At 43.7% G+C, this 25,800-nt stretch overlaps 1 protein-coding gene and 1 long non-coding RNA gene across 4 annotated transcripts in view; one reads left to right on the forward strand and one right to left on the reverse strand.

The window, feature by feature from the left end:
- Nucleotides 1–9,603, reverse strand: part of LOC137376299 (uncharacterized) — a 53,134-nt gene extending 43,531 nt beyond the window's left edge. Inside the window, exon 1 of the long non-coding RNA XR_010976165.1 lies at nucleotides 9,047–9,603. This is a non-coding gene — a long non-coding RNA (uncharacterized lncRNA). The remainder of the gene's footprint in view (nucleotides 1–9,046) is intronic.
- Nucleotides 9,604–9,803: 200 nt separating this feature from the next.
- The window catches only part of LOC137376297 (solute carrier family 22 member 2-like), a 43,902-nt gene continuing 27,905 nt past the window's right edge, over nucleotides 9,804–25,800 (forward strand). For all 3 annotated transcript variants that reach the window (XR_010976163.1, XM_068044566.1, XM_068044567.1), the window contains exons 1-7: nucleotides 9,804–10,286; nucleotides 15,629–15,732; nucleotides 15,838–15,992; nucleotides 19,564–19,732; nucleotides 19,821–19,935; nucleotides 20,679–20,785; nucleotides 23,159–23,373. Coding sequence is in view for 2 of the 3 variants with exons in the window: in XM_068044566.1 (XP_067900667.1) it covers nucleotides 9,876–10,286; nucleotides 15,629–15,732; nucleotides 15,838–15,992; nucleotides 19,564–19,732; nucleotides 19,821–19,935; nucleotides 20,679–20,785; nucleotides 23,159–23,373 (1,276 nt within the window). In the remaining variant the exon portion in view is untranslated. The remainder of the gene's footprint in view (nucleotides 10,287–15,628; nucleotides 15,733–15,837; nucleotides 15,993–19,563; nucleotides 19,733–19,820; nucleotides 19,936–20,678; nucleotides 20,786–23,158; nucleotides 23,374–25,800) is intronic.

Here is a 25,800-nt window from a genome sequence, read left to right on the forward strand (position 1 = left end):
TTTTGTAAGTGTTAGAAATGGAGTAACAAGTAGTTTCTCTGGACTAAAAGGTAGCTGTGAATCTCAGATTTAGCACGGAACTGATGCTGCAAATCATATCTTATTAACAGATTTACAGCTTACCTGCCAAAAATCTGAAGTTACCATAAAGTGTGATGTTAGGTAACAGCTGAAACAATCCTAAAACCAAAGCTTGTTGACTTACAATGTTTTGCAAAGTGATGTTTGTTTAACCTTTTTTTTCAAAACTCAACCTTGAGACTAAGGGTCGATGTTTGTGTCAGTTACAGATGTGGAGAGATTTGAGCAAAGTAGATAGATAAAGACATACAGCATGTGGTTCTGAGCAAGATGGAAAGAGCATATGTGTGTGTTTACACTTGAGACATAAGATAATTTGTCTGTGTGAGACAAGGAGAGAGTAACTGAGAGACAGCACATTTCAAACAATGAGCCAGATTTTGCTGTGTGAGGCAAAAACAGCACCAGCTATTTGTTAGACTTAAAGGGCAGCAAGCGCACAAGATGGCAACCCGCCCATGCGGGCTGCATGCTAAAGAGCCGCCGCAATCTCCTGCGTGGCAGCTCATTTAAATAACTGGGGTGTCCCGCCCTCCCATCCAATCACGTGGCAGGGATGCGTGTCTGTCATCGGCAGTGGTATTCAGATACATGTGTGTAGGCGTTGGTGTCATTTTTAAAGGGCAGCCAGCCCTGCCAGCACTTTTAAATTTTTAAAGATGTAACCTCCCAAAATTAAATAAATAAATTTATAACGCCCATTTCCCACCCCCAATAACAGTTAGAGTAACAATTTGCCCTTCCCCACCCCCCCCCCACCAAAACACTTACCTTTCACATCTGACCTGTCCCCCCACAAACTGCACAAAGTTTAAAGTTCAACTCTTCCCACCATCCCCTACACCCACCTCGCGGCGGGCCCTCAAGATCACAGGTAAGTCTATTTAAATGTATTCATTTTATTGACTTGAATATTTTAATTGAGGTCCCAACACTCAGCAGTGGGGGGCTGCCACGGAGCCCTCGCCTCCAGTGCCGGGAGGAACAGGCCAGGCCTTCCTGGCTTCGAGCTCCGTGGCAGCCCTCATCCGGAACCATCTCCAATTTGCACATAAATAATGGATAGGGTTCTTAGCCTCACCATTTCTTTCACAGCAAAATCCAGCTCAATGTGTTTTCGAGGATGAATCCACTTCTCTTTTTTTGCAGATGAAATCGGTAGCAGCTCCTGTTCCACCCATCAGTAGCACTACACTCTCCTACCCCTCAATATTGGCCCTGACTTATACCTCCTAAAGCTCTTCCTAAGTATTGGGTAGGGTCTCTTGCCAGATCAGGAACACTTCAGCGAGGTGGCAAAGGCTGAAGAGTGCCAATGTGAGCTGGATGGAACATGGGAACATAGGAACAGGAGAAGGCTATTTAGCACCTCAAGTCTATTCTGCCATCCAATGAGACCATGGTTGATCTGTGACTTAACTTCATATATTAGCCTTTGCCTCATATCCCATAATATCTTTAGTTAACAAATATCTATCAATCTCAGATTTGAAATTAACAATTGATCTAACATCAATTGCTATTTGCTATCCAAACTTCCACCGCACTTTGTGTAGAGAAGCGTTTCCTAATTTCATTCCCGAAAGGTCTGGCTATAGTTTTTAGGCTATGTCCTCTACTCCTAGCCACCCCAAAACAGTGGAAATAGTTTCTCTGTAAGTACCCGATCAGTTCCCCTTACTAGCTTGTAAACTTTGACCAAATCACTGCATAACCTTATAAATTTCAGGGAATACAACCCAAGTTGTAATTTAACCACTAGAGTCCAGAGATCATTCCAGTAAATCTATGCTGCACTCCCTCCAAAGCCAAAATATCCTTCCTAAAGTATTGTTCCCAGAACTGCTCACAGTACTCCAGGTGTGGTCCACCCAGGGCTTTGTATAACTGAAGCATGACTTCGACCTCCTTGTATTCTATTCCTCTAGATATGAAAACCTTGTTTTATTATTTTCTGTACCTGTTCATGATATTTTAGTAATCTATGTGCCTGGATCACCAGTCCCTTTGGATCTCCAGTGTCTCCAGCGGTTCATCATTTAGAAAGTACTCTGTTCCATCCATTTTAGAGCAGAGTGGGATGACCACACACTTACCGACTATGAAATTTATTTGCCATAGTTTTGCCCGTTCATTTAATCTAAAAAATCTCTTTGTAATTTTACACTTGCATCTACATTGCTTACAACACCGCTTATCTTTGTGTCTTTGGCAAACTTGGATATGTGGCTTTCTATCCCATCATCGACGTCATTAATAAATAAGGTGAATAGTTGAGGCCCCCATCACAGATTCTTGCAGGACACCACTAGTCACACTACGCCAATTGGAATATCTGCCCATTATCTCTACTCTCTGTCTCCTGCTGCTCAGCCAATTTCCTGATCAGGTCAATAACTTGTTCTCAATTCCATGAGTTTCAACTTTAGCTAACAATCTCTTATGAGGGATTTGATCAAATGCCTTCCGGAAGTCCATAAAAATAACATCCAAAGACATTCCCCTCTCCACTACTTCAGTCAGCCCTTCAAAAATTTTTGTTAGTTTCATCAGGCATGACCTACCTTTTACAAATCCATACTAGCCCTCTCCAATCAGCTGAACATTTTCAAGATGTTTAGTCACTGCATCCTTAATTATAGACTCAAGCAATTTCCTGACAACAGATGTTCGGTGAACTGCTCTATAAATCTCTGGTTTCCTCCCTCAAATTTCTTAAACAGCAGAGTGACATTTGCAATTTTCCAATTTTAGATCGTTCCCGATTCGAGAGAACTTTGGAAGATTATAGCTAGGGAACCTACAAAGGGAAAGGGTGAATTGTGCCAGTGTGGATTGGGTGGGCAAGGGTGCAATGCCAGTGTGAACTGGTGGGAGGAGGTGAAGACAGTCAAAGTGAACTAGGGGAGTGAATGTCAGCATGAACTGGGGAAGGAGTGTGCCAGCATAAACTAGGAAGGAAGTAAAGATTGCCAAGGCTAAATGAGGAGATGAGGTGAAGCGTACCAGTGTGAATCGGTGGGAGGGACTGAGGGTTGTACTGGTGGAAGAGGATGGAGTGTGAGGGTGAACCCGTGGGAAGAGGTGAAGAATGCAAGCATGAAGAGGAGGTTCTTCATGTGACTGTTACAAGCATACAGAGTCAAAGAGTCATAGAGTTACACAGCACAGAAACAGGCCCTTCGGCCCATCGTGTCCATGCCAGCCATCAAGCACCTTCCTATTCTAATCCCATTTTCCAGCACTTGGCCCGTAGCCTTGTATGCTATGACGTTTCAAGTGCTCTTCTAAATACTTCTTAAATGTTGTGAGGGTTTCTGCCTCTACCATCCCTTCAGGCAGTGTTTTCCAGATTCCAACCACCTTCTGGGTGAAATTTTTTTTCCTCAAATCCCCTCTAAACCTCCTGCCCCTGACCTTAAGTCTATTCTCCCTGGTTATTGACACCTCCACTAAGGGAAAAAGTTTCTTCCTATTTACCCTATCTATGCCCCTCATAATTTTGTATCCCTCAATCAGGTCCCCACTTAGCCTTCTCTGCTCGAAGGAAAACAATCCGAGCCAATCCAGTCTCTCTTCATAGCTGAAATGTTCCAGCTCAGGCAACATCCTGGTGAATCTCCTCTGCACCCTCTTCAGTGCAATCACATCCTTCCTATAGTGTGGCGACTAGAACTGTACACAGTACGCAAGCTATGGCCTAACTAGCGTTTTATATAGCTCCATCGTAACCTCCCTGCTCTTGTATTCTATGCCTTAGCTAATAAAGGCAAGTATCCCATATGCCTTCCTAACCACCTTATCTACCTGTGCTGCTACCTTCAGTGATCTATGAACAAGTACACCAAGGTCCCTCTGACCCTCTGTACTTTCCAGGGTCCTACCATCCATTGTATATTCCCTTGCCTTGTTAGTCCTCCCAAAGTGGATCACCTCACACTTCTCAGGATTAAATTCCATTTGCCACTGCTCCGCCCATCTTACCAGCCCATCTATATCATCCTGCAATCTAAGGCTTTCCTCCTCACTATTTACGACACCACCAATTTTCGTGTCGTCTGCGAACTTACTGATCATACCTCCTATATTCATGTCTAAATCATTAATGTAGACTACAAACAGCAAGGGTCCCAGCACTGATCCCTGCGGTACACCACTGGTCACAGGCTTCCACTCACAAAAACAACCCTTGACCATCAACCCTCTGCCTCCTGCCACTAAGCAGTTTTGGATCCAATTTGCCAAATTGCCCTGGATCCCCTGGGCTCTTACCTTCTTAACCAATCTCTCATGCGGGACCTTATCAAAAGCCTTACTGAAGTCCATGTAGACTACATCAACTGCTTTACCCTCATCTACACATCTACTCACCACCTCGAAAAATTCAATCAAGTTTGTTGGACATGATCTGTCCCTGACAAAACCATGCTGACTGTCCTTGAGTAATCCCTGTCTCTCCAAGTGGACCTTAATCCTGTCCCTCAGAATTTTTTCCAATAGTTTCCCTATCACTGATGTTGGACTCATTGGCATGTAATTACCTGGTTTATCCCTGCTACCCTTCTTAAATAATGGTACCACATATTCGCTGTCCTCAAGTCCTCTGGTACCTCTCCTGTGGCCGCAGAGGATTTGAAAATTTGTGTCAGAGCCCCTGCTATCTCCTCCTTGCCTCACATAGCAGTCTGGGATACATCTCATCTAGGCTTGGGATTTATCCACTTTTAAGCCCTCTAAAACCACTAATACCTACTCCCTTTCAATGCTAATTTGTTCAAGTATATCACAATCCCCCTCCCTGATCTCTACACCTACATCGTCCTCCTCCATAGTGAACACAGATGAAAAGTAATCATTTAAAACGTCACCTATGTCCTCCGGCTCCACACACAGATTGCCACTTTGGTCTCTAATGGGCCCTACTCTTTCCCTGGATATCCTCTTGTCCTTAATATACTTATAAAAAGCCTTGGGATTTTTCTTCATCTTGCCCGCCGTGTTTGTTCATGTCCCCTCTTCGCTCCCCGAATTACTTTTTTAAGTACCTCTCTGCACTTTCTATACTCCTCTAGGGCCTATGCTATTTTTCAGCCCTCTGAATCTGCCATAAGCCTCCTTTTTTTCCTTATCTAATCCTCTATATCCCTTGACATCCAGGGTTCTCTGGACTTGTTGGTCTTCCCCTTTACCTTTACGGGAACATGTTGGCCCTGAACTCTTACTATTTCCTTTCTGACTGACTCCCACTGGTCTGATGTAGAATTTCCTACAAGTAGCTCCTCCCAGTTCACTTTGGCCAGATCCTGTTTTATCATATTGAAATCTGCTTTCCCCCAATTCAGTACCTTTATTTCCGGTCCATCTTTGTCCTTTTCCATAACTACCTTAAATCTTACAGTGTTAGGGTCACGATTCCCGAAATATTCTACCACTTATCCGGCTTCATTCCCTAAGATTAGATCCAGTACCGCCCCTTCTCTTGTAGGACTTTCTACGTGCTGGCTCAAAAAGCTCTCTTGGATGCACTTTGAGAATTCCGCCCCTTTAAGCCTTTTGCACTAAGACTATCCCAGTTAATATTGGTGAAGTTGAATTCCCCTGCTATTATTACCATATTATTTTTACACCTCTCTGAGATTTGGCTGTTTATCTGCTCCTCTATCTCACCCTGACTGGCGTATTAATAGAGAAATGGTGTTGGGGAAATTGATGGGATTGAAGGCCGATAAATCCCCAGGGCCTGATGGTATGCAGCCCAGAGTACTTAAGGAAGTGGCCCTAGAAATAGTGGATGCATTGGTGCTCATTTTCCAAGATTCTATAGACTCTGGAACAGTTCCTTTCAGATTGGTGGGTAGCTAATGTAACCCCACTATTTAAAAAGAGAGGTAGAGAGAAAGCAGGGAATTATAGACCAGTCAGCCTGACGTCGGTAGTAGGGAAAATTCTAGAGTCCATTATCAAAGATTTTATAGCAGAGCACTTAGAGAACAGTGGTAGAATTGGGCAGAGTCAGCATGGATTTATGAAAGGGAAATCATGCTTGACAAATCTACTAGAATTCTTTGGGGATGTAACTAGTAGAGTTGATAAGGGGGAGCCAGTGGATGTGGTTTATTTGGACTTTCAGAAGGCTTTCAACAAATCCCACATCAGAGATTAGCGTGTAAAATTAAAATTAAAGTGCATGGGATTGGGGGTAGTGTATTGCGATGGATAGAAAATTGGTTGGCGGACAGGAAACAAAGAGTAGGGATAGATGTGTCTTTTTCCAAATGTCAGGGAGTGACTAGTGGGGTACCGCAGGGATCGGTGCTAGGACCCCAGCTATTCACAACATATATTAATGATTTAGATGAGGGAACTAAATGTAATATTTCCAAATTTGCAGATGACACAAAACTGGGTGGGAGGGTGAGTTTTGAGGAGGATGCAGAGAGGCTTCAGGGTGATTTGGACAAGTTGAGTGAGTGGGCTAATGCATGGCAGATGTCAGTATAATGTGGATAAATGTGAGGTTATCTACTTTGGTAGCAAAAACAGGAAGGCAGATTATTATCTGAACGGCTATAAACTGAGAGAGGGGAATATGCAGCGAGACCTGGGTGTTCTCGTACACCAGTCGCTGAAGGTAAGCATGCAGGTGCAACAGGCAGTAAAAAAGACAAATGATATGTTGGCCTTCATAGCGAGAGGATTCAAGTACAGGAGCAGGGATGTCTTGCTGCAATTATACTGGGCCTTGGTGAAGCCACACCTGGAATACCGTGTGCAGTTTTGGTCTCCTTGTCTGAGGAAGGATGTTTTTGCTATAAAGGGAGTGCACCGAAGGTTTATCAGAGTGATTCCTGGGATGGCGGGACTGATGTATGAGGAGAGATTGAGTCGGTTAGGATTATATTTGCTGGAGTTCAGAAGAGTGAGGGGGATCTCATTGAAACCTATAAAATTCTAAGAGGACTTGACAGGGTAGATGCAGGAAGGATGTTCCCGATGGTGGGGGAGTTCAGAACCAGGGGTCATAGTCTAAAGATATGGGGTAAACCTTTCAGGACTGAGATGAGGAGAAATTTCTTCACCCAGAGAGTGGTGAACCTGTGGAATTCACTACCACAGAAAGCAGTTGAGGCCAAAACATTGTATGTTTTCAAGAAGGAGTTAGAAATAGCTCTTGGGTCTAAAGGGATCAAAGGGTATGGGGCGAAAGCTGGAACAGGCTACTGAGTTGGATGATCAGCCATGATCATAATGAATGGTGGAGCAGGATCGAAGGGCCGAATGGCCTACTCCTGCTCCTATTTTCTATATTTCTATGTTTCTATGACTGTTTGGAGGCTTGTAGTACACTCCCAGCAAAGTGATTGCCCCCTTTTTGTTTTTTAGTTCTACCCATATGGCCTCATTTGAGGAACCTTCTAAGATATCATCCCTCCTTACTGCAGTAATTGACTCTTGATCAATAATGCAATGCCACCTCCTCTTCTACACGCCCGCCATCATGCCTGAAGTTTCTATACCCTGCAATATTGAGCTGTCAGTCCTGCCCTTCCCTCAACCATGTCTCTGTGATAGCAATAATATATTCCCATGTGTTAATCAATGCCCTCAATTCATCTGCCTTACTTATAAGACTCCTTGCGTTCAAATAGATGCAATCCAGCCTTGCTTTAACAGGTCTATATTTGCTCTGCCTTCCAGACTGACTTAGTTTCTCTTCTATATTTAGCCGTGCCTCACCCCCTACTGTACCTCCACTCTGTATCCCAGTTCCCTGCCCAATTAGTTTAAACCCCCCCTCCAACAACACTAGCAAATCTCCCAGCAAGGATGTTGGTCCCGTTCCGGTTTAGGTGCAACCTGTCTGACTTGTACAGGTCCCACCTTCGCCAGAAACAGACCCAGTGATCCAGGAAACTAAAGCCCTCCGTCCTGCACCACCTCTTCAGCTACGCATTCATCTGCTCTATCCTCCTATTCCTATACTCACTAGCATGTGGCACCGGGAGTAATCCAGAGATTGCAACCTTTGAGGTCTTGCTTTTTAATCTGCTACCTCGCTCCCTAAAGTTTTGTTGCAGGACCTCATTTCTCTTTCTACCTATGTCGTTGGTACCAATGTGAACCACGATCTCTGACTGTTCACCCTCCCCCTTCAGACTGTCCTGTAACCGCTCTGTGACATCCTTGACCCTAGCACCAGGGAGGCAACATACCATCCTGGAGTCACATTTGCTGCCGCAGAATCGCCTATCTGTACCCTTTATTATGGAATCTCCTAATCCCCTATCACTATACCTCTCCCACTCTTTTTCCTCCCCTCCTGTGCAGCTGAGCCACCCGTGGTGCCACTGATTAGACTCTTGCTGCATTCCCCTGAGAAGCTTTCTCCCCCAACAGTATCCAAAGAGGAAAATCTGTTAGAGAGGGAGATGGATCCAGGGGACTCCTGCACTACCTGCCTAGTTCTATTCTGTCTGGCAGTCACCCATTCCCTTTCTGCCTGAGCAGTCTTTACCTGCAATGTGACCACCTCCCTATGCCTGCTATCCACGATGAAAGCTTCACGGATGCTCCACAGTGTCCCCAGCCGCTGCTTCAGATCCGAAACGTGGATTTCGAGTAGTTGCAGCTGGAGACACTTCCTGCACACGTGTTCAGCCTAGACACTGGAAGTGTCCCTGACTTCCCACATTGCACAGGAGGAGCACTCACACTGCTGAACTGCCCTGCCATGACTTACCCTTAATTACTCCCTTAAATTACTCAAAAATTAGGGGTTATTTACACTAGGGACCTTAATTCCCGAAAACATACTACTTACTATATTAAAAAAAACTGTAGACTTTACCTTTCTCTTTACTTTAGTTACCAACCTAACTATTTACTGATACTATCAGCAGTTACTCGCCAACCAAACACCTTGGTGTGATGTCACCGCTCACTTTATTTTCAAACTCTGGCGCACCTGGACTCCTCTCCGCTCCTCTCCCGGATGGTAAGTGCTCTAGGCCACGATCCTCGGGCTCCATTTATCAGCTCCCCACTCCGTGTTCTTCCCGCAGGTCCGCTCCTCCCCGCTCCTCTCCCAGACGGTAAGTGCTCGAGGCCACGATCCTCAGGCTCTATTTGTTGGCTCCCCGTGCTCTATTTATCGGCTTCCCGCTCCATGTTCTTCCTGCAGGTCCGTTCCTCTCTGCTCCTCTCCCAGATGGTAAGTTTAAAACAATTTAACATTCAAACATAGCAGCACAGAATACTCATCCACATTCTCAAAGTCCATAACTTCTTTGTCCCAAAGGAGGAAAAATGCTCAAAGTATTTGCCCCAATTTCCCACTCTCCCAATAGCACGGTGGCGGGTTTACATGCAGCGTAAGTGCCCTACTTCACATCTCATAGAGTTTGATTGTTTACAATGTGTCAGCTTTTTCTGAATGTTGCTACTTTTACTAGCTCTCAAAGTTGGCATGCATTATTGGGAGAAAGGCTGTCGAGACAGAGAGGAACGGCGAGATGGAGAAACATACCATTGTCCAGCTTTACAATGGTCAGCCCTTTCTAGCTGCAGTAGTTTGCAAAAGAGATTAATGTTGTTAATTTATAACTCTGATATGAAGTAGTTAGCCCAAACACAGTTTATCCTTTATTTATTATTTACACAATTTGTTTAAAGACCTTTGATCCCAAACCACTTCAGCTCAACTACTGTCCTGCAGGTATAAAAATCATTGTGCTGGTAACATAGTCAACTGAAGCCATTTGCTAAATAAGGTGCTGGTGAAAATATCTTGGGCGATGATCACCTTTGATGATCTTTTGGAGGAAGCAGGAGAGTTTGGTATTTACCAAAAGACAGTTTTCTTTCTGATATGCTTAGCAACAACAACATCCTCCTACTTGTATGTTGGAGTAGTTCTTTTAACTGTCACTCCGGACCATTGGTGCAGGGGCCCTGGAGTGTCTGAGTTGAGCAAAAGGTGTGGTTGGTCCCTTGAGGAAGAAAGGAATTATACAGTTCCCCCTGACAGTGCTAACAGCTCCTCGTACAGTCGTTGTGAGAGATATGATATAGAATGGAATGTCACTTCACTCAACTGTGAAAATCCTCTTTCATTTCTCAAAAATAGCTCGGCAGACCTACCACGTACAACGTGCAAGGACGGATGGGTTTTTGAAGATGGTTCGTTCCCGAGCATTGTGACGGAGGTAGGTTTGCTTACTGGAGATCATGCCAAGAATGTTAGGAACTTAGCAGCAACCATTAAGAAGACATTTGACAGTCAGACCAAGGCTACAACCCTTGCACAATATCTAGTGGTTAAAACTGAGTGGTATTGGATGGTCTGAACCCGACACAGTGCTGATGAAATTGAAGAAGTCATTATCCCATGTGATTATGGAGTGAAGCCAAACAGTTTGTCCAGCAGAATCCACAGACGCATCAAATGCATACCCAAACTGCAAAGTCAGCGAAAGGCTTCACCAAGCACTTGTCAGTCATCATCGTCTTAGTGTAGCTTAGATATCTTCACACCTATCTGTACTTCACCAAATACCTAATCTGTGCACCCAAATGGCAAGTCTCAAGCACAGGGGGAAAGGACAGGGAAATCAGATTACAGTAGATAGCTGCAGCTGAAGATCTGGTACAGGCACAGGTGAGATGAACTGAAGTTCTTCTGGTCAAATCATCTGGTCTAATCTCATTCTTGGTCTCTCCTCACGTCTAACTTAATATTTTCATTCCCTTTTAAAAGGCTTTATTGGCTCTGCCCTCAACAATGTGTTTTGGAAGCAAATGTTACATTCCAAACACCCACTATCTAAAGAATGCTTTCCCCCCCCCCCCCTAAATTCCTGTCTAATTCTTTTTGTGATTATCTTAAATTTGTGGCCTCTCGTTGACTAGTGGAAACAATTTATCACCGATAACATTATAACCTTGATGCCCTCTGTAAGGCTTTCTTTTAACCTTCTTGGTTCCAGTGAAAAAAATCTTAACTGCTCATGCTCAAACCTCTTTTCTTACAGTAACCCTTTCATTCCTGGTTCATGCCTAGTGAATCTCTGTTGCAATTTTTCCCATTGCTTTCATATTCTTTCGAGAATAGGCGCCAAAATCTTTACACAACACACCAGCTGTATTCTAATTAAGGTCTTGTACAAATTGCATGTCACCTCCTTCCTATGATATTCAATACTTCTGTCTCTAAAACCAACAATCCTGCTTGCCTTTTTAATGTATTTATCTTCTTATGCTGCCACCTTTAGAGCAGTGTATCTGCTTAGTAAGGCCGGTCTGCTGCTCTACTTCATTAAAAATTGACCATTTAGGCTTTAATTATTTTTCTTATTCTTACTTCCAAAATGTATAACATCATATTTTTCCACAATGAACTGATTCATACCTGACAGACAATGTCCCAGACACTGCAATCACAATCCCTGGGTATGTCCTGTCCCATCGGCAGGACAGACCCACCAGAGGTGGCGGGACAGTGGTCTACAGTAGAGAGGGATTGCCCTGGGAGTCCTCAACATCGACTCTGGACCCCATGCAGGCTCATGGCATCAGGTCAAACATGGGCAAGGTAACCGCCTACTGATTACCACCTACTGCCCTCCCTCAGCTGATGAATCAGTACTCCTCCATGTTGAACACCACTTGGAGGAAGCACTGAGGGTGGCAAGGGCACAAAATGTACACTGGGTGGGGGACTTCAATGTCCATCACCAAGAGTGGCTCGGTAGCACCACTACTGACCGAGCTGGCCGAGTACTAAAGCTGCTAGACTGGGTCTGCAGCAGGTGGTAGGGGGAACCAACACGAGGGAAAAACATACTTGACCTCGTCCTCACCAATCTGCCTGCCGCAGATGCTTCTGTCCATGACAGTATTGGTACGAGTGACTACCGCACAGTCCTTGTGGAGACGAAGCCCCGCCTTCACATTGAGGATACCGTCCATCGTGTTGTGTGGCACTGTCACCGTGCTAAATGGGATAGATTTCGAACAGATCTAGCAAGGCAAAACTGGGCATCCATGAGGCGCTGTGGGCCATCAGCAGCAGAATTGTACTCAACCACAATCTGTAACCTCATGGCCCAGCATATCCCCCACTCTACCATTACCATCAAGCCAGGAGACCAACCCTGGTTCAACGAAGAGTGCAGGAGGGCAGGCCAGGAGCAGCACCAGGAATGCCTCAAAATGAGGTGTCAACCTGGTGAAGCGACTACCCAGGACTACTTGCATGCCAAACTGCATAAGCAGCATGCAAAAGACAGAGCTAAGCGATCCCATAACCAATGGATCAGATCTAAGCTCTGCAGTCCTGCCACATCCAGTCGTGAATGGTGGTGGACAATTAAACAACTAACTGGAGGATGTGGCTCCACAAATATCCCCATCCTCAATGATGGGGGAGCCCAGCACATCAGTGCGAAAGGTAAGGCAGAAGCATTTGCAACAATCTTCAGCCAGAAGTGCCGAGTTGATGATTCATCTTAGCCCCCTCCTGAAGTCCCCAGCATTACAGATGCCAGACTTCAGCCAATTCGATTCACTCCACGTGATATCAAGAAACGACTGAAAGCACTGGATACTGCAAAGGCTATGGGTCCTGACAATATTCTGGCAATAGTACTGAAGACCTGTGCTCCAGAACTTGCCGCATCCCTAGCCAAGCTGTCCCAGTATAGCTACAACACTGGCATCTACCGGGCAATGTGGAAAATTGCCCAGGTATGTCCTGTACACAAAAAGCAGGACAAGTCCAACCCGGCCAATTACCGCCCCATCAGTCTACTCTCAATCATCAGTAAAGTGATGAAAGATGTAAACAACAGTGCCATCAAGCAGCAGTTGCTTAGCAATAACCTGCTCAGTGATGCTCAGTTTGGGTTCCGCCAGGGCCACTCAGCTCCTGCCCTCATTACAGCCTTGGTTCAAATGTGGACAAAAGAGCTGAACTCAACAGGTGAGGTGAGAGTGACTGCCCTTGACATCAAGGCAGCATTTAACCGAGTATGGCATCAAGGAGCCCTAGCAAAACTGGAGTCAATGGGAATCAGGGGGAAAACTCTCCTCTGGTTGGAGTCATACCTAGCGCAAAGGAAGATGGCTGTGGTTGTTGGAGGTCAAACATCTGAGCTCCAGGACATCACTGCAGGAGTTCCTCAGGGTAGTGTCCGAGGCCCAACCATCTTCAGCTGCTTCATCAATGACCTTCCTCCTGTCATAAGGTCAGAAGTGGGGATGTTCACTGATGATTGCACAATGTTCAGCACCATTCGCGACTCCTCAAATACTGAAGCAGTCCATGTAGAAATGCAGCAAGACCTGGACAATATCCAGGCTTGGGCTGATAAGTGGCAAGTAACATTTGTGCCACACAAGTGCCAGGCAATGTCCATCTCCAACAAGAGAGAATCTAACCATCTCCCCTTGACATTCAATGGCATTACCATCGCTGAATCCCCCACGATCAACATCCTGGGGGATACCATTGACCAGAAACTGAACTGGAGTAGCCATATAAATACTGTGGCTACAAGAGCAGGTCAGAGGCTAGGAATCCTGCAGCGATTAACTCACCTCCTGACTCCCCAAAGCCTGTCCACCATCTACAAGGCAGAAGTCAGGAGTGTGATAGAATACTCTCCACATGCCTGGATGCGTGCAGCTCCAACAACACTGAAGAAGCTCGACACCATCCAGGACAAAGCAGCCCACTTGATTGGCACACCATGCACAAACAATCACGCCCTCCACCACCGACGCACAGTGGCAGCAGTGTGTACCATCTACAAGATGCACTGCAGCAATGCACCAAAGCTCCTTCGACAGCACCTTCCGAACCCGCGACCTCTACCACCTCGAAGGACAAGAGCAGCAGATGCATGGGAACACCATCACCTGCAAGTTCCCCTCCAAGTCACACACCATCCTGACTTGGAACTATATCGCCGTTCCTTCACTGTCGCTGGGTCAAAATCCTGGAACTTCCTTCCTAACAGCACTGTGGGTGTACCTACCTCACATGGACTGCAGCGTTTCCAGAAGGCAGCTCATCACCACCTTCTCAAGGGTAATTAGGGATGGGCAATAAATGCTGGCCTAGCCAGCGACGCCCACATCCCATGAATAATAAAAAATCTTTCACCAATCCTGCTCGCCCATCTATGTCCTCATCCAGTCTTCCACAATCTTCATCACAATTTGATATACCGCCTTCCCACCCACCCATTCACACAATAAATTTGGTGCTGTCAGTAGACTTCCTTTTACGCTTAACCTTTGCTTTCTGTCTTCAAGCATCTCTATATCCATGTGGCCACATTCTCTTATGTGCCCATATTTGTCTTATAAGGTTCTTGTGTAATACCTTATCAAATATTTTTTGAAAATGCAAAAAACCCACTGCATTTCCTTTATCTAACCTCACTGTTAGTTCTTTAAAGAATTTGATGAGGCTGGTCAAGCAGAATTTGCCCTTTAGGCATCTATGTTGACTGACCCTAATTAACTTGTGCCAAGTGCTTAATAACTTCAATTCCCAATAACAGATTCTAGTTGTTTCCCAACAACTGCTGTGAGACAAAGTGGGCAACAATGTCCTGGTTTAACCCATCTCTTGATGAGCAGAGTCACATTTGGAAGCTTTCAGTCCTCAAGGTCAATGTTCCTTTCCACAAAATTTTAGATAATATTAGTCAGTGTATCTACTATATTTTCCTAGCTTCCCTCAGGAGCCTTGAAGATAAGCCAAGAGGTTCTGATGATTTTTGAGTTGAAGTAACTTTTTGTAGAATACCATTTCTCTTGGAATTGTAACCTCCAATACTCACCCTATCTGTGAAAATTGAGACAACTTATTTTGTATCTGCCATTCCCCCATTTTTCACTCGGCTTACTTCCTTCCTGACTATTACTGCTAATATGCTTTTTTCTTGCCCTTTGTTTTTTTGCTAGTTTTTTCCCCTTATGTTTGCTTTTAGTCTTTCTAATCTCCCCCTTTAGCTTTAATCTGGAACAGGAAGCCCATATCCCCACACATTGATATCTGGGGACCTTAAGCTCTGAATGTTGGACGTAGAATTGTTCTTTGGTGGTAGTGCTAAACAGGCTCAATTTCCACCCCTTTAAGTTTCCATAAATGCAGCTGTTCTTGAGACTTGCCCAGTTCAAGCTCCACAGATGGACTACTTGAAGGATCAGTTGATAAAGGAATTAAGTGGAATTAAGCCATACAGATTAGGCAAGTCCTAGGTTTGATCCATGGCCCGTGCTGAGTTAGCTTATCTCAGCTCAAGCAGCAGTGAGGGAAACATCACACTTAACCGGTTGAGCCACAGAGAAGGAACATTAGCAAAGGTTACTGTCCCGATCACATATCCAGTGAGTTTTGCTGGAAAGTGGGCATGTATGGGCATACGATGAGCACAATATCATGCTTAGCTGTGATAAATAAACAGTTCAAAAAGTATGAGATGTCAGATTAATAATGTTATATTGTCATGCTTGTCTACCTTTATTACTTGTACAGTTTGGACTTGTGTGTGCTGATGCCTGGAAGGTAGACCTGTCCCACGCTTGTCTAAATCTGGGATTTATGATTGGAACAGTATTGCTGGGTTATGGAGCAGACATGTATGTATAATTCACATCTACATTGCCATTTGCCAATTACATATTTGCTGATACTCAATAATTTTTACATATTTAAACATGAAAACGTACCTCTGCTTTTCAAAGATATGGTAGAAAACGAATCTTCTTGCTTTCCATATTTGTGACCTCGGTGTCAGGGCTTGGAGTGGCATTTGCATCAAATTACAATTGGTTCATCATCTTCCGCATTGTGCAAGGATTGTTCAGCAAGGGTGGCTGGCTGAGTGTCTATGTCTTAAGTAAGCTTTTACTTTCTTATCTTAGTAATAAATATTTCTACCCACAATGATTAATGACACTGATTGTATTTGCTATTAGTCCTGTTTAATTACCTGTTGGCAGGCAGCACTTTTACTTTTCTTACCTTTTTAAAAGTATTTCATTGGCTGTCAAGCACTTTGGGTTGTCCTCATGAAAGGCACTATATTAAAAAACAAATGTCTTTCCTTTTTGTTTTTAATTTGTTATTAGACCTGTTTCAATTGTTAGTTGCAGACACTCCTATTTTATAAGCTATTGAACATAAGAACATAAGAAATAGGAGCAGAAGTAAGTCATACAACCCCTCAAGCCTGCTCCGCCATTTATTGATCTTTGACCTCAACTTCACTTTTCCGCTTGATCCCATAATCCCTTGATTTCCCCTAGAGTTCGAAAATCTATCTATCTCAGTCTTGAATACTCAACGTCTGAGCATCCACAGTCCTCTGGGGTATTGGACAAGTATCATTTGTCAGTTGTATATCCTCCTGTTGAATAGGCTATGATCCCATTTGTTACTTACGGACACTTGTACTTAGATGAGCCTGCATCATCAGAGTGGATTGGTTGGCATTCTTGTAAGGCAAAGCCAATTGTAAACCAACAACTTTAATTTATGAATGAACAATACAGTTTTCCAGTAAGATTCAATCAATTCCCTACTACTCCTTGTATCACAAACAGAAACAAAATATGCAACTCAATCCTGATTAATAGGTTTACCTGGCATTCCAGATTCCAACTCTCCAGAGAAAGAGAAGACAATGGTTGACCTCCAAACCTGCCCTCAGCTTTCCCTGTGCAGCATTGATTTAGCAAATTGCCAATCAAAGTTACCACCTTGGACAAGAACCCATCTTCCTCACTGCTCTCATTGACCACATTCTCTGGTTGGTTAAGTCCCTGGGTGGGCAACTCAGAATGAAAACCATTCCAATATCATAAAACTATCTCAGGGAAGAAAAACACAAAATACTGGAAATACTCAGCAGGTCAGGCAGCATCTGTGGAGTGTATTTTGCTTCTGTATAAATACCACAGCTTTGTCAGACATGGTTCAATAGGTAGCCATCTCACCTCTAAGTCAGAAGGTTGCGAGTTTAAGTCCCACCCCAGAGACTTGAGCACAAAAATTAGGCTGATGTTCCATTTTTCAGATGAGATGTCTGCTCTTTAACATAGGCATTAAAGATCCCATGGCACTATAAAAAAGATCAGGGGAGTTATCCCCGGTATCCCTCAATCAACATCACATAAACAGATTATCTAGACATTATCATAGTGCTGTTTGTGGGAACTTGCTGTGTGCAAATTGGCTGCTACATTTCCTACAATTCAACAGTACTTTGTTGACTGTAAAGCACTTTGGGACATCCTGAGATTGTGAAAGGCGCTATAGAAATGCAAGCCTTTCTTTCTTTCAAGGAATTATATGAGAATGCACAATTCTGAGTTAGCTGGTATTCCAAATCCAAATAACTGGTCCTATACAATGGGCTGGATTATGTGGTGCCAGCAGGGCTCCCAGCGCTGGACCAAAAAGGCAGCGGGAACCCCGCCTCGGCCTTTCCAAGCACCCCCACCCCCCCGCCCCCGGCACGAGCTTACGTTGTTCCAGCACTTAAGTGGCCAGCGCCAGGATCCCCATCCCTTTTAAGACAGGGATCCCACCTCCAAGAGCTGCCGGCCAATCACAGGGCTGGCAGCTCAGCAGTATCGGCAGTGCCACCAACAGCAGTGGCCACTGCCGGTACTGCAGAAGCCTTAGACCCAGGCCCAGTGGTGGAATCCTGGACCTCAGGGGTCACCCAGGCCTGTCCAGAAAGCCCTGGCGAGGTTGGGTAGGAGGGTGGACGTTAAGTGCAGAGGGAGGGGTTCCAGGGAGACAGATTTTTTCCTGGTGGTGTCCTCCATGGGCCACAGATTGCTCACAGAGGAGGGACCCCCCTCCCCAAGCCCCCAAGCCCGCAGCGAGGGTCCCTCGTATTACTGGGTGACCTCCCCATATGGCAAAGGCACCTGCCCCGCTGCTGGTTAAATCCCAGAAGCGGGGGGAAGAGACCCTTAAGTGGCTGTTAATAGGCCATTTAAGGGTGTCAATTGGCCTTTGGGTGGAAAGGTCATCGTTGGCCTATCTTGCCCCTGACACATTCGCTTGGCAACGGGGAGGTGACATGCCCTCCGTCCCCTACTTCCCATCGCGATTCTATGGGTCCCCTCGCCTCCAACCCTGTCTCAGGGGGGCCCATAAAATCCAGCCCAACATCCCAGCCTGCTTGTATATCTTTGGGAGTGCTTTCCCTTCTGAACTGCAACTATCCAACTGCAAATTTATAGTAATGTCATAACTATAAATTAAGCCAAAAATCGTTTCGGGCGAATTAGGTAAACTTCATAAAAGACCACACCAGATTTCCGCCTTTTAAGTTGGGCTCTTTAAAGGTTAACATGCAAATACATTAATTCCCCTGTCCATTATTTTAGCAGAGATACTAAGCTGTTTATTCAACTAATGGACAAAACAATGTCTACGATTGCCTTAAACATTTAGATGTTAATTTGTGAAGAATCCAATTCAAAGTACAAGATTCAAGTTAGAATGTAACTTCCAATTTATTAGTGCCAATCTTACAGTAGCTATGGCTTCTGGGAACATTCTTTTCTCATACCTAGGGTTACCATCAACGAACAGTGTCCTCAAATATAATTTTGGGTGTTTAAAGTCACAAAAAAATCGACAAGGTTGAGGCAACCTTCAGTAGAAGAAAGAAAAAGTCTTGCATTTATATAGCACCTTTCACAATCGCCAAATGTCTCAAAGCATTTTACAATCAATGAAGTACTTGTTTTGACGTGTTGTCACTGTTGCAATTTAGGAAATGCGGCAGCCAATTTGTGCACAGCAAGCTCCCATAAACAGCAATGTGATAATGCCCAGATAATCTGCTTTTTGTGATGTTGATTGAGGGATAAATATTGGCCAGGAGACCTCCCCTGCTCTTCTTCAAAGTAGTGTCATGGGATCTTTTATGTCCACCTGAAAGGGCAGATGGGGCCTTGGTTTAACATCTCATCTGAAAGACAGCTCCTCCAACAGTGCAGCACTCCCTCAGTATTGCACTGGGGTGTCAGCATTGATTTTTATGCTGTTCACTGCTATGTGACTTGAAGCTGAAGTGGCAAGAATACTACCAACTGAGCCACACAATCAGCAAGCAAGCAAATCAGGAAAATGAGCGCAATAAAACAATAGATCTACAGCACAGAAGGAGGCCATCCAGTACTGGTAATATTTAATATTATAAGTAGAGAAAACTGAAAAGTGATTGTGATGTAAAGGAAATCTTTTGCACACTTAATAATTGCAGCCTGGTGGAATAAGCTGGCATCCAGCATTGAATGCTGTCATTTAAAACATTCAAGAAGGAGGCAGACAGATTGCTGATTCAACAGGAGGCAATAGAGTATGGACTTCTTGCAAAAGCAAGCAGGAATGGAAATGTGCAATGCAGGTCCTGAAATATGTGCTTTTTCCACCTCACCCCCTAGCTACAGAACTTGTTGGATTAGAGTACAGAAGAACAGTGGGGATTCTGAACCAGATGTGTTTCAGCTTTGGCATAATAATATTTTCTGCTATTGCTTATCTTATACCTGCCTGGAGAAACTTGCAACTGACGGCTACCATACCAAACTTCTGCTTCCTGATATACTACTGGTAAGGTCTATGAAAGAAAACTTATTGTTTGCTTGGGTATGGAAAGCAGCTGTGCCATAACAATAACCCGACTGTCTTACATTCACAGGCTAATACCAGAGTCTCCGAGATGGTTACTGTCTCGAAAGGAGAAAGGAAAAGCCATGAAAGTTCTACAGAAGATGGCAAAAAAGAACAAGCACGTTTTCTCAAGAAACGTTGAGGTGACTAACATGGCAATTATCCATCAAAAGCTATCCTTCTTTCCTTTTCTACCATCTTGCTCTCCAGAAATTTGTAACTTGTGCTGGTGTAAAATCCCATGAGTAGCAGAAGCCCTCACCCAGAGGGCTATTCTTCCTGTGAGAGTCTTGACGCTGAATATAAGCAGACTATTTGGCTTTGGAGAGAAATCACATCCAAGAGTTAACCTGTCCTCAACTGACATCAGTGTGTAGGCACCTTTGAGCAGGAGGCATTAGGTATTGATCAACCAGAAGAAGGTGCCACGGTTGAGGTTTCCTGTACCTTAACTAAAGACACTGAGACCAATCATAGCATCTTGAGTACTGCGCCGACAGAGAGTGCCTGTTTGTTTATGATCAAAATATCTGTTTAGAATTATAAGGAAAAAAACCCAACAAACTACATGTGGTCATGATGCTACTGTAGCCTACAACAGACAAACAGTAGTATCCCTGGTGCAATGTCCATAATGCAGCACCACCTGATTTTGGACACCTAGCAAAGCATTTGGTTTGTAACTAAACTATTGAAATCTGGTATTAGCTGTCAAGTATGATGAAGCAATGGACTGTAATATCTAACGTGCATTGGTCACCCCAAGGAGATGCCAATTATTACTTTAGGCCAAAACTGATTGTTTATTCGAGCCTTTCTTCATATGTCATTTATTAGTGAATGACGTTCCAGGATATTTGATCATTTTGGGATTTTCTTTTGGCAGACAGTCCAAATTGAAGATTGCGATGAAGAGCTGAAGAGCCCCTCAGTCTCAGACCTGGTAAAAACACCACAGTTAAGGAAGAATACTCTTATTCTGATGTACAACTGGTGAGATCGTTTTATAATTCATATATATTAACATGAATTAGCTTATGTGCCTGGATAACACTGGGGAAGATTTTGAGGCCTCTCACCAGGTGGAAACAGGCAGTGGCTCACTGAAATTTGAGTGGAAAAACTTACAGCTGCATTCCTACCATCCATGTAGTCATCGACATTTTGCTGGGATTCAAGCACAAAGCTAATTTAGTCATTTAAATTGAGGTCCGATGACATCAATAGAATCCCAATGCCATTTTAGAACTCAACTGGACAAAAGCATGTGGAATGCACATTAAATGGTTTCATATCAACCACAGCACCTGGAAGTAGAATTTGAGTAGTATCCTGTTTACAGACCTATGCTGGCAGCCACAGTTGTGAAGCTGTTATAATTGAATCTTTTAGCACCATGTTATTGTTTGTTGATCATTACTTGCCATTCCACTAAATGGATGTGGACTAAGAGTCAACAATTAGTGTCCAAGAAGGAAAGCTATTAGGCAAATTAAGTTAACAGGGTGCCCCACCATCTCTCCCTCGAGTGATAGACACCTCTTTCATTACCTTGCATGTGCATCTGGAATAAGAATTTGAAGTGCATGGATTCAGTCACAGTTGGGTCATAAACTGTATGGAGCTCTTAGTTTTGAGTCTATTATTCCAACTCTTTTATGAAAAGGTTTGAGACCAAGCAATGAGTCTATAGGTTGTTACAGACAGGTGGTAAATGATAGAGATGATTCTCCTACTTCACCTCTCAACTGACCAAAGACAGTGGGCTAATTTTTACAGACCCCTGATGTCGGGGGTTGTGGTGGAGGGAGGGGGTGGGGGGGTCCTCATGGCGAACCCCCAACGCTCGGCGATGGGAGCGAATTTTAATATGTTAATTAATTTAACTTAATGAATATATTACCTTCTCGCTCCCACTGACTGTCCTGCTGCAATACTGGTGCCGGTAGCTGGCACTCCCATGCCTTTGGATCACTGTCCGGGGATCCGAGGCGGAACACTGGTGGGGAGGGAGGAGCAGGTAAGTTTTTCAGTGTGGGGGAGGGAGGAGCAGTGTCAGAGTAATTTCATTGGGGTAAGGGATGGTGGGAAGTTTAAGGTTTATGAATTTGGGGGTGGGGCTGGGGGTGGTGGGGGGGGGGAAGGTCAGGTGCACCCGGTAAGTGTTTTGTGAGGGGGCAGAGGGCAGGTAAGTAATTCTATGATTATTGGGGGCAGGGTGGGAGAGGGTCAAGATCAATGTAATTAATTTTTTACAATCATTTCTCGTTTAAATATTTAAATTGCAAGTTAGGGCTCGAAGACCTTTAAAAATGGCGCTGGCCCAAAGGCAGCTGACGCCATTGCCGGGGTCAGAACGCCCTCCCCGGACACGTCCCCGGGAAGGGGGGGTGCGGTCCGCCCCGACCATTTAAATGAGCCGCCGTGTTTAATATCGCAGTGGCTCAGCGAAGTGCAGCCTCCATTGTTGACGTCCGCTATGGTAATTGGCGACAGCACCATAAATTTCAGCCAAGTGTTTTTATAGAATTGTATTTTAACCCTTGTGTGTTTTGTAGTGTAAGGGGATGAAAGGGTTAATCTTGAGAGAGTGTAAAGATTTACCACCCACCATGATGATGTAAAAGATCACATGGGAGAAACTCAAAAACAGATACATCGTGGCTTTTGAAGGAGCCACACAGGCTAGTGTGGAGTGTATATAGTTGTTATGAAATAAATATTAATGTTTAAAAACTACAGTCTAAGAACCTGTCTGGTAGACTCAATAAGGTGGCAGTGTACAGAACCAAACAGATAACAGTTTGAATCCTTTGAAAAGAATTGAGGATTGGCCAGTGAGATGAGTAGGTGCTAAATGTTGTAATGAAGGAGGTCATACAAGCTGGGATTTTCACCTTCAGCTTCCCAGTTTAATACTTGACCTACTTGGAGAACCTATTGGAAATTGATGGAAAGAGAACAGTCCTGCATCCAAATTTCTGACCAGTCCTTCTGGAGAGTGAAGTTCTATACCAGCACACTGAAGATGAAAATCTCAGCTCGTGAGTCAATAATATTTCAAACTCTTAAAAGGACCATGCCCTTGTGATTGTCCTCTACTATATATGAAGAATAAATTAGAATCACCCAATGAGGGAAAGCATACTGAAGGTAGTAGTCTAACTATTTACGATAGATTTACCCTGATGCATTATCTATTATTATGTTAAACAGATAACTGCAATAACAAATTCAAACATGGGCACATCATTACCTTACCAAAAGTAATCATGTTATCACAGTTTTCTTTGTGACGGCAAATATTGGCTCAGCATTTAAGCGTCATAGCAATAAATCAACTCAAATGAAAATTCTTCATTTCAGGTTTACAAGTTCTCTGGTGTATCTCGGGCTTGTCATACGTTTGGGAATTGTGGGAGGAAATATTTACCTCAATTTCTTCATCTCAGGAGTTGTGGAAATACCAGCAGCAATCATTATTGTTCTACTTATTGATCGGGTTGGGCGCCGTTTTCCCTTTGTAGCAGGTAATCTGCTGGCAGGAGCATGCTGCTTGATAACTGCCGTCATATCTGATGGTAAGTTACACATTAATCCAGTCCCTAATATATATAATCTTCAATCTGATGTCTTTGATTCAATGGTACAGCTAAAGCTAATGAAATATGGAGCTATTCATCTCTCTACATGGCATTTCACATGGTGTCAGCGGGGGCAGGGAATACTTTTAATTTTGGTGGTAGTATAAAACAGGCAATATCAGATTATCCCCACATTATACAACAGGTTAAATAGACCTGGATACAAAGTGTCAGGCCACGTGGTAGGGTTTGGGTGGTTCCCACTGTTCACTTCACTGCAGCAAGTGTATTTTGTTAATAGGGTTTAACCCCTTTGTGTTTTATTTGTCAAATAAACAGGCAGCAAACAGAAAATCAATTGTTTATTGATCAATACACCTTAACCCAAATTGTCGCAACTGCATCCACTCAAGCATTCGCGCGCACACACACACACACACACACATGAACAGAGAGGAAAAAGGGGAAGAGATTATAAGTGGGGGATAGCTTTTGGGGGGAGGTCATGGTAAACCTGTTGAATTCTCTTGGAAGTCAAGTTCTCATTGGTTGCAGGCCTGAGGTGATTGTAGATTTCTCTCTTGGTTGAAAGTTCAGTTGAAGTCAGTGGATAACTTCTAGTTCACTGCTGTATAGTATAGACATAGAATTCTACAGCAGGGCATGTGCCTTCTGGTTTACTGGAAACAAACTTTTTGGGTGCTGCTTTCTGGGTGTCTCTCTCCAGGCTCTCTTTCTCTCTCTCTCTCTCTCGGCTGCTTTTTAAGGTAAAGCTGTGTTACATATCGCCTCCGGGTAGAAGACACTTTGGTCTCTCCCCCATGGTGATCGCACAATGGCCCAGGATGTGGCTACTTCACACCTTCTTTGTTTCAGAAGAACCCATTCAATTCTGGAATATTTTAGGATTGGTGTGGGATGGGTGCAATTGACACCTTTTAGCTTTGAAGCTTTTCCTTTGTCCCTGTCAAGCAGTTGAATATGTAAATGCCAAGTCCCTTTTCCTTCGCTGGCCATTTTGGAGCATTGCTCACTTTTTAAAAGAAAGGCCCATTTTTTAAAAAGACAAAGTCAGTTTTTATAACTCCTCAGATTTTTCCATAATTTTTGTATCATCATACTTCTTGTGTGCATGGCAAAAGACATAAGATTTTTAAATGATATCGGCACTTTCTGATCACTTTTCCTAAACGAATGCTTACCACTCGCATATTAAATCCTGCTCTATCATTTTTATTCAATAAAATGGAAAAACAGGTCTGCTAAAAAGTACAACAGAGGAATTAAGCACAAGAATATAGGTTTTCACGCAGGAACAACAAAATGTTTGAATAGGTATTATGTTTTTAAAAGATTTTCATTAACAAGATGTGCTCCAATAAGTTGATCGATACTCCAATCTGAGACATCTGGGTTGTGTTGCAATATGAAACTGTTTGGTGATGCTCCAACATGAGACAGCTGGATGTTGATTCCTCTGGCTCTAGCACCATCTCTTGCTACTCACCCACTAAAATGTCACCACAAATATTAATAGTATACTATTACTATAGGTGGTAGGGGAATTGAGGGAAGGTGGGGATGTGAGAGGGTAATGGGGTTAATGTAGAATTAGTATAAATGGGTGGTTGATGGTTGGCACAGACTCGGTGGGCCGAAGGGCCTGTTTCAGTGCTGTATCTCAAAATAAATAAAATAAAAATAAATAATAAAAAAAATAAATAAGAATACCGGATCATAAAAATCAGGCAATGTGGATACCTTTTTGGGAAGAACTCATGATTTTGCAATCATAAGCCTTGGGATATTGTACAACAACACGAGTTCCATACATTGAAAGCAATAGAAAGTGAATCACTGGCCAGCCATGATTTCCCAAGACGTAGTTCCTGTATTTATTGAGAACACCATTTTACAGACTGACCCCTAATTTCCCTACTTACTTTGAAGTAATTGCATGAAATGTTTGCAGGATTTTTTCAGAGACCTGATAAAGCTCTACACAAAAGAAAAACTTTCTTTGATTCTTCAGAAATGTATAAATTAACAAAGAACAAAGAACAAAGAAAATTACAGCACAGGAACAGGCCCTTCGGCCCTCCAAGCCTACGCTGATCCAAATCCTCTATCTAAACCTGTCGCCTACTTTCTAAGGGTCTGTATCTCTTTACTTCCTGCCCATTCATGTATCTGTCTATATACATCTTAAAAGACGCTATCGTGCCCGCGTCTACCACCTCCGCTGGCAACGCGTTCCAGGCACCCACCACCCTCTGCGTAAAGAACTTTCCACACATATCCCCCCTAAACTTTTCCCCTTTCACTTTGAACTCGTGTCCCCTTGTAATTGAATCCCCCACTCTGGGAAAAAGCTTCTTGCTATCCACCCTGTCTATACCTCTCATGATTTTGTACACCTCAATC

This window comes from Heterodontus francisci, chromosome 13 (genome assembly GCF_036365525.1).
Source record: "Heterodontus francisci isolate sHetFra1 chromosome 13, sHetFra1.hap1, whole genome shotgun sequence".
NCBI lineage: Eukaryota > Metazoa > Chordata > Chondrichthyes > Heterodontiformes > Heterodontidae > Heterodontus > Heterodontus francisci.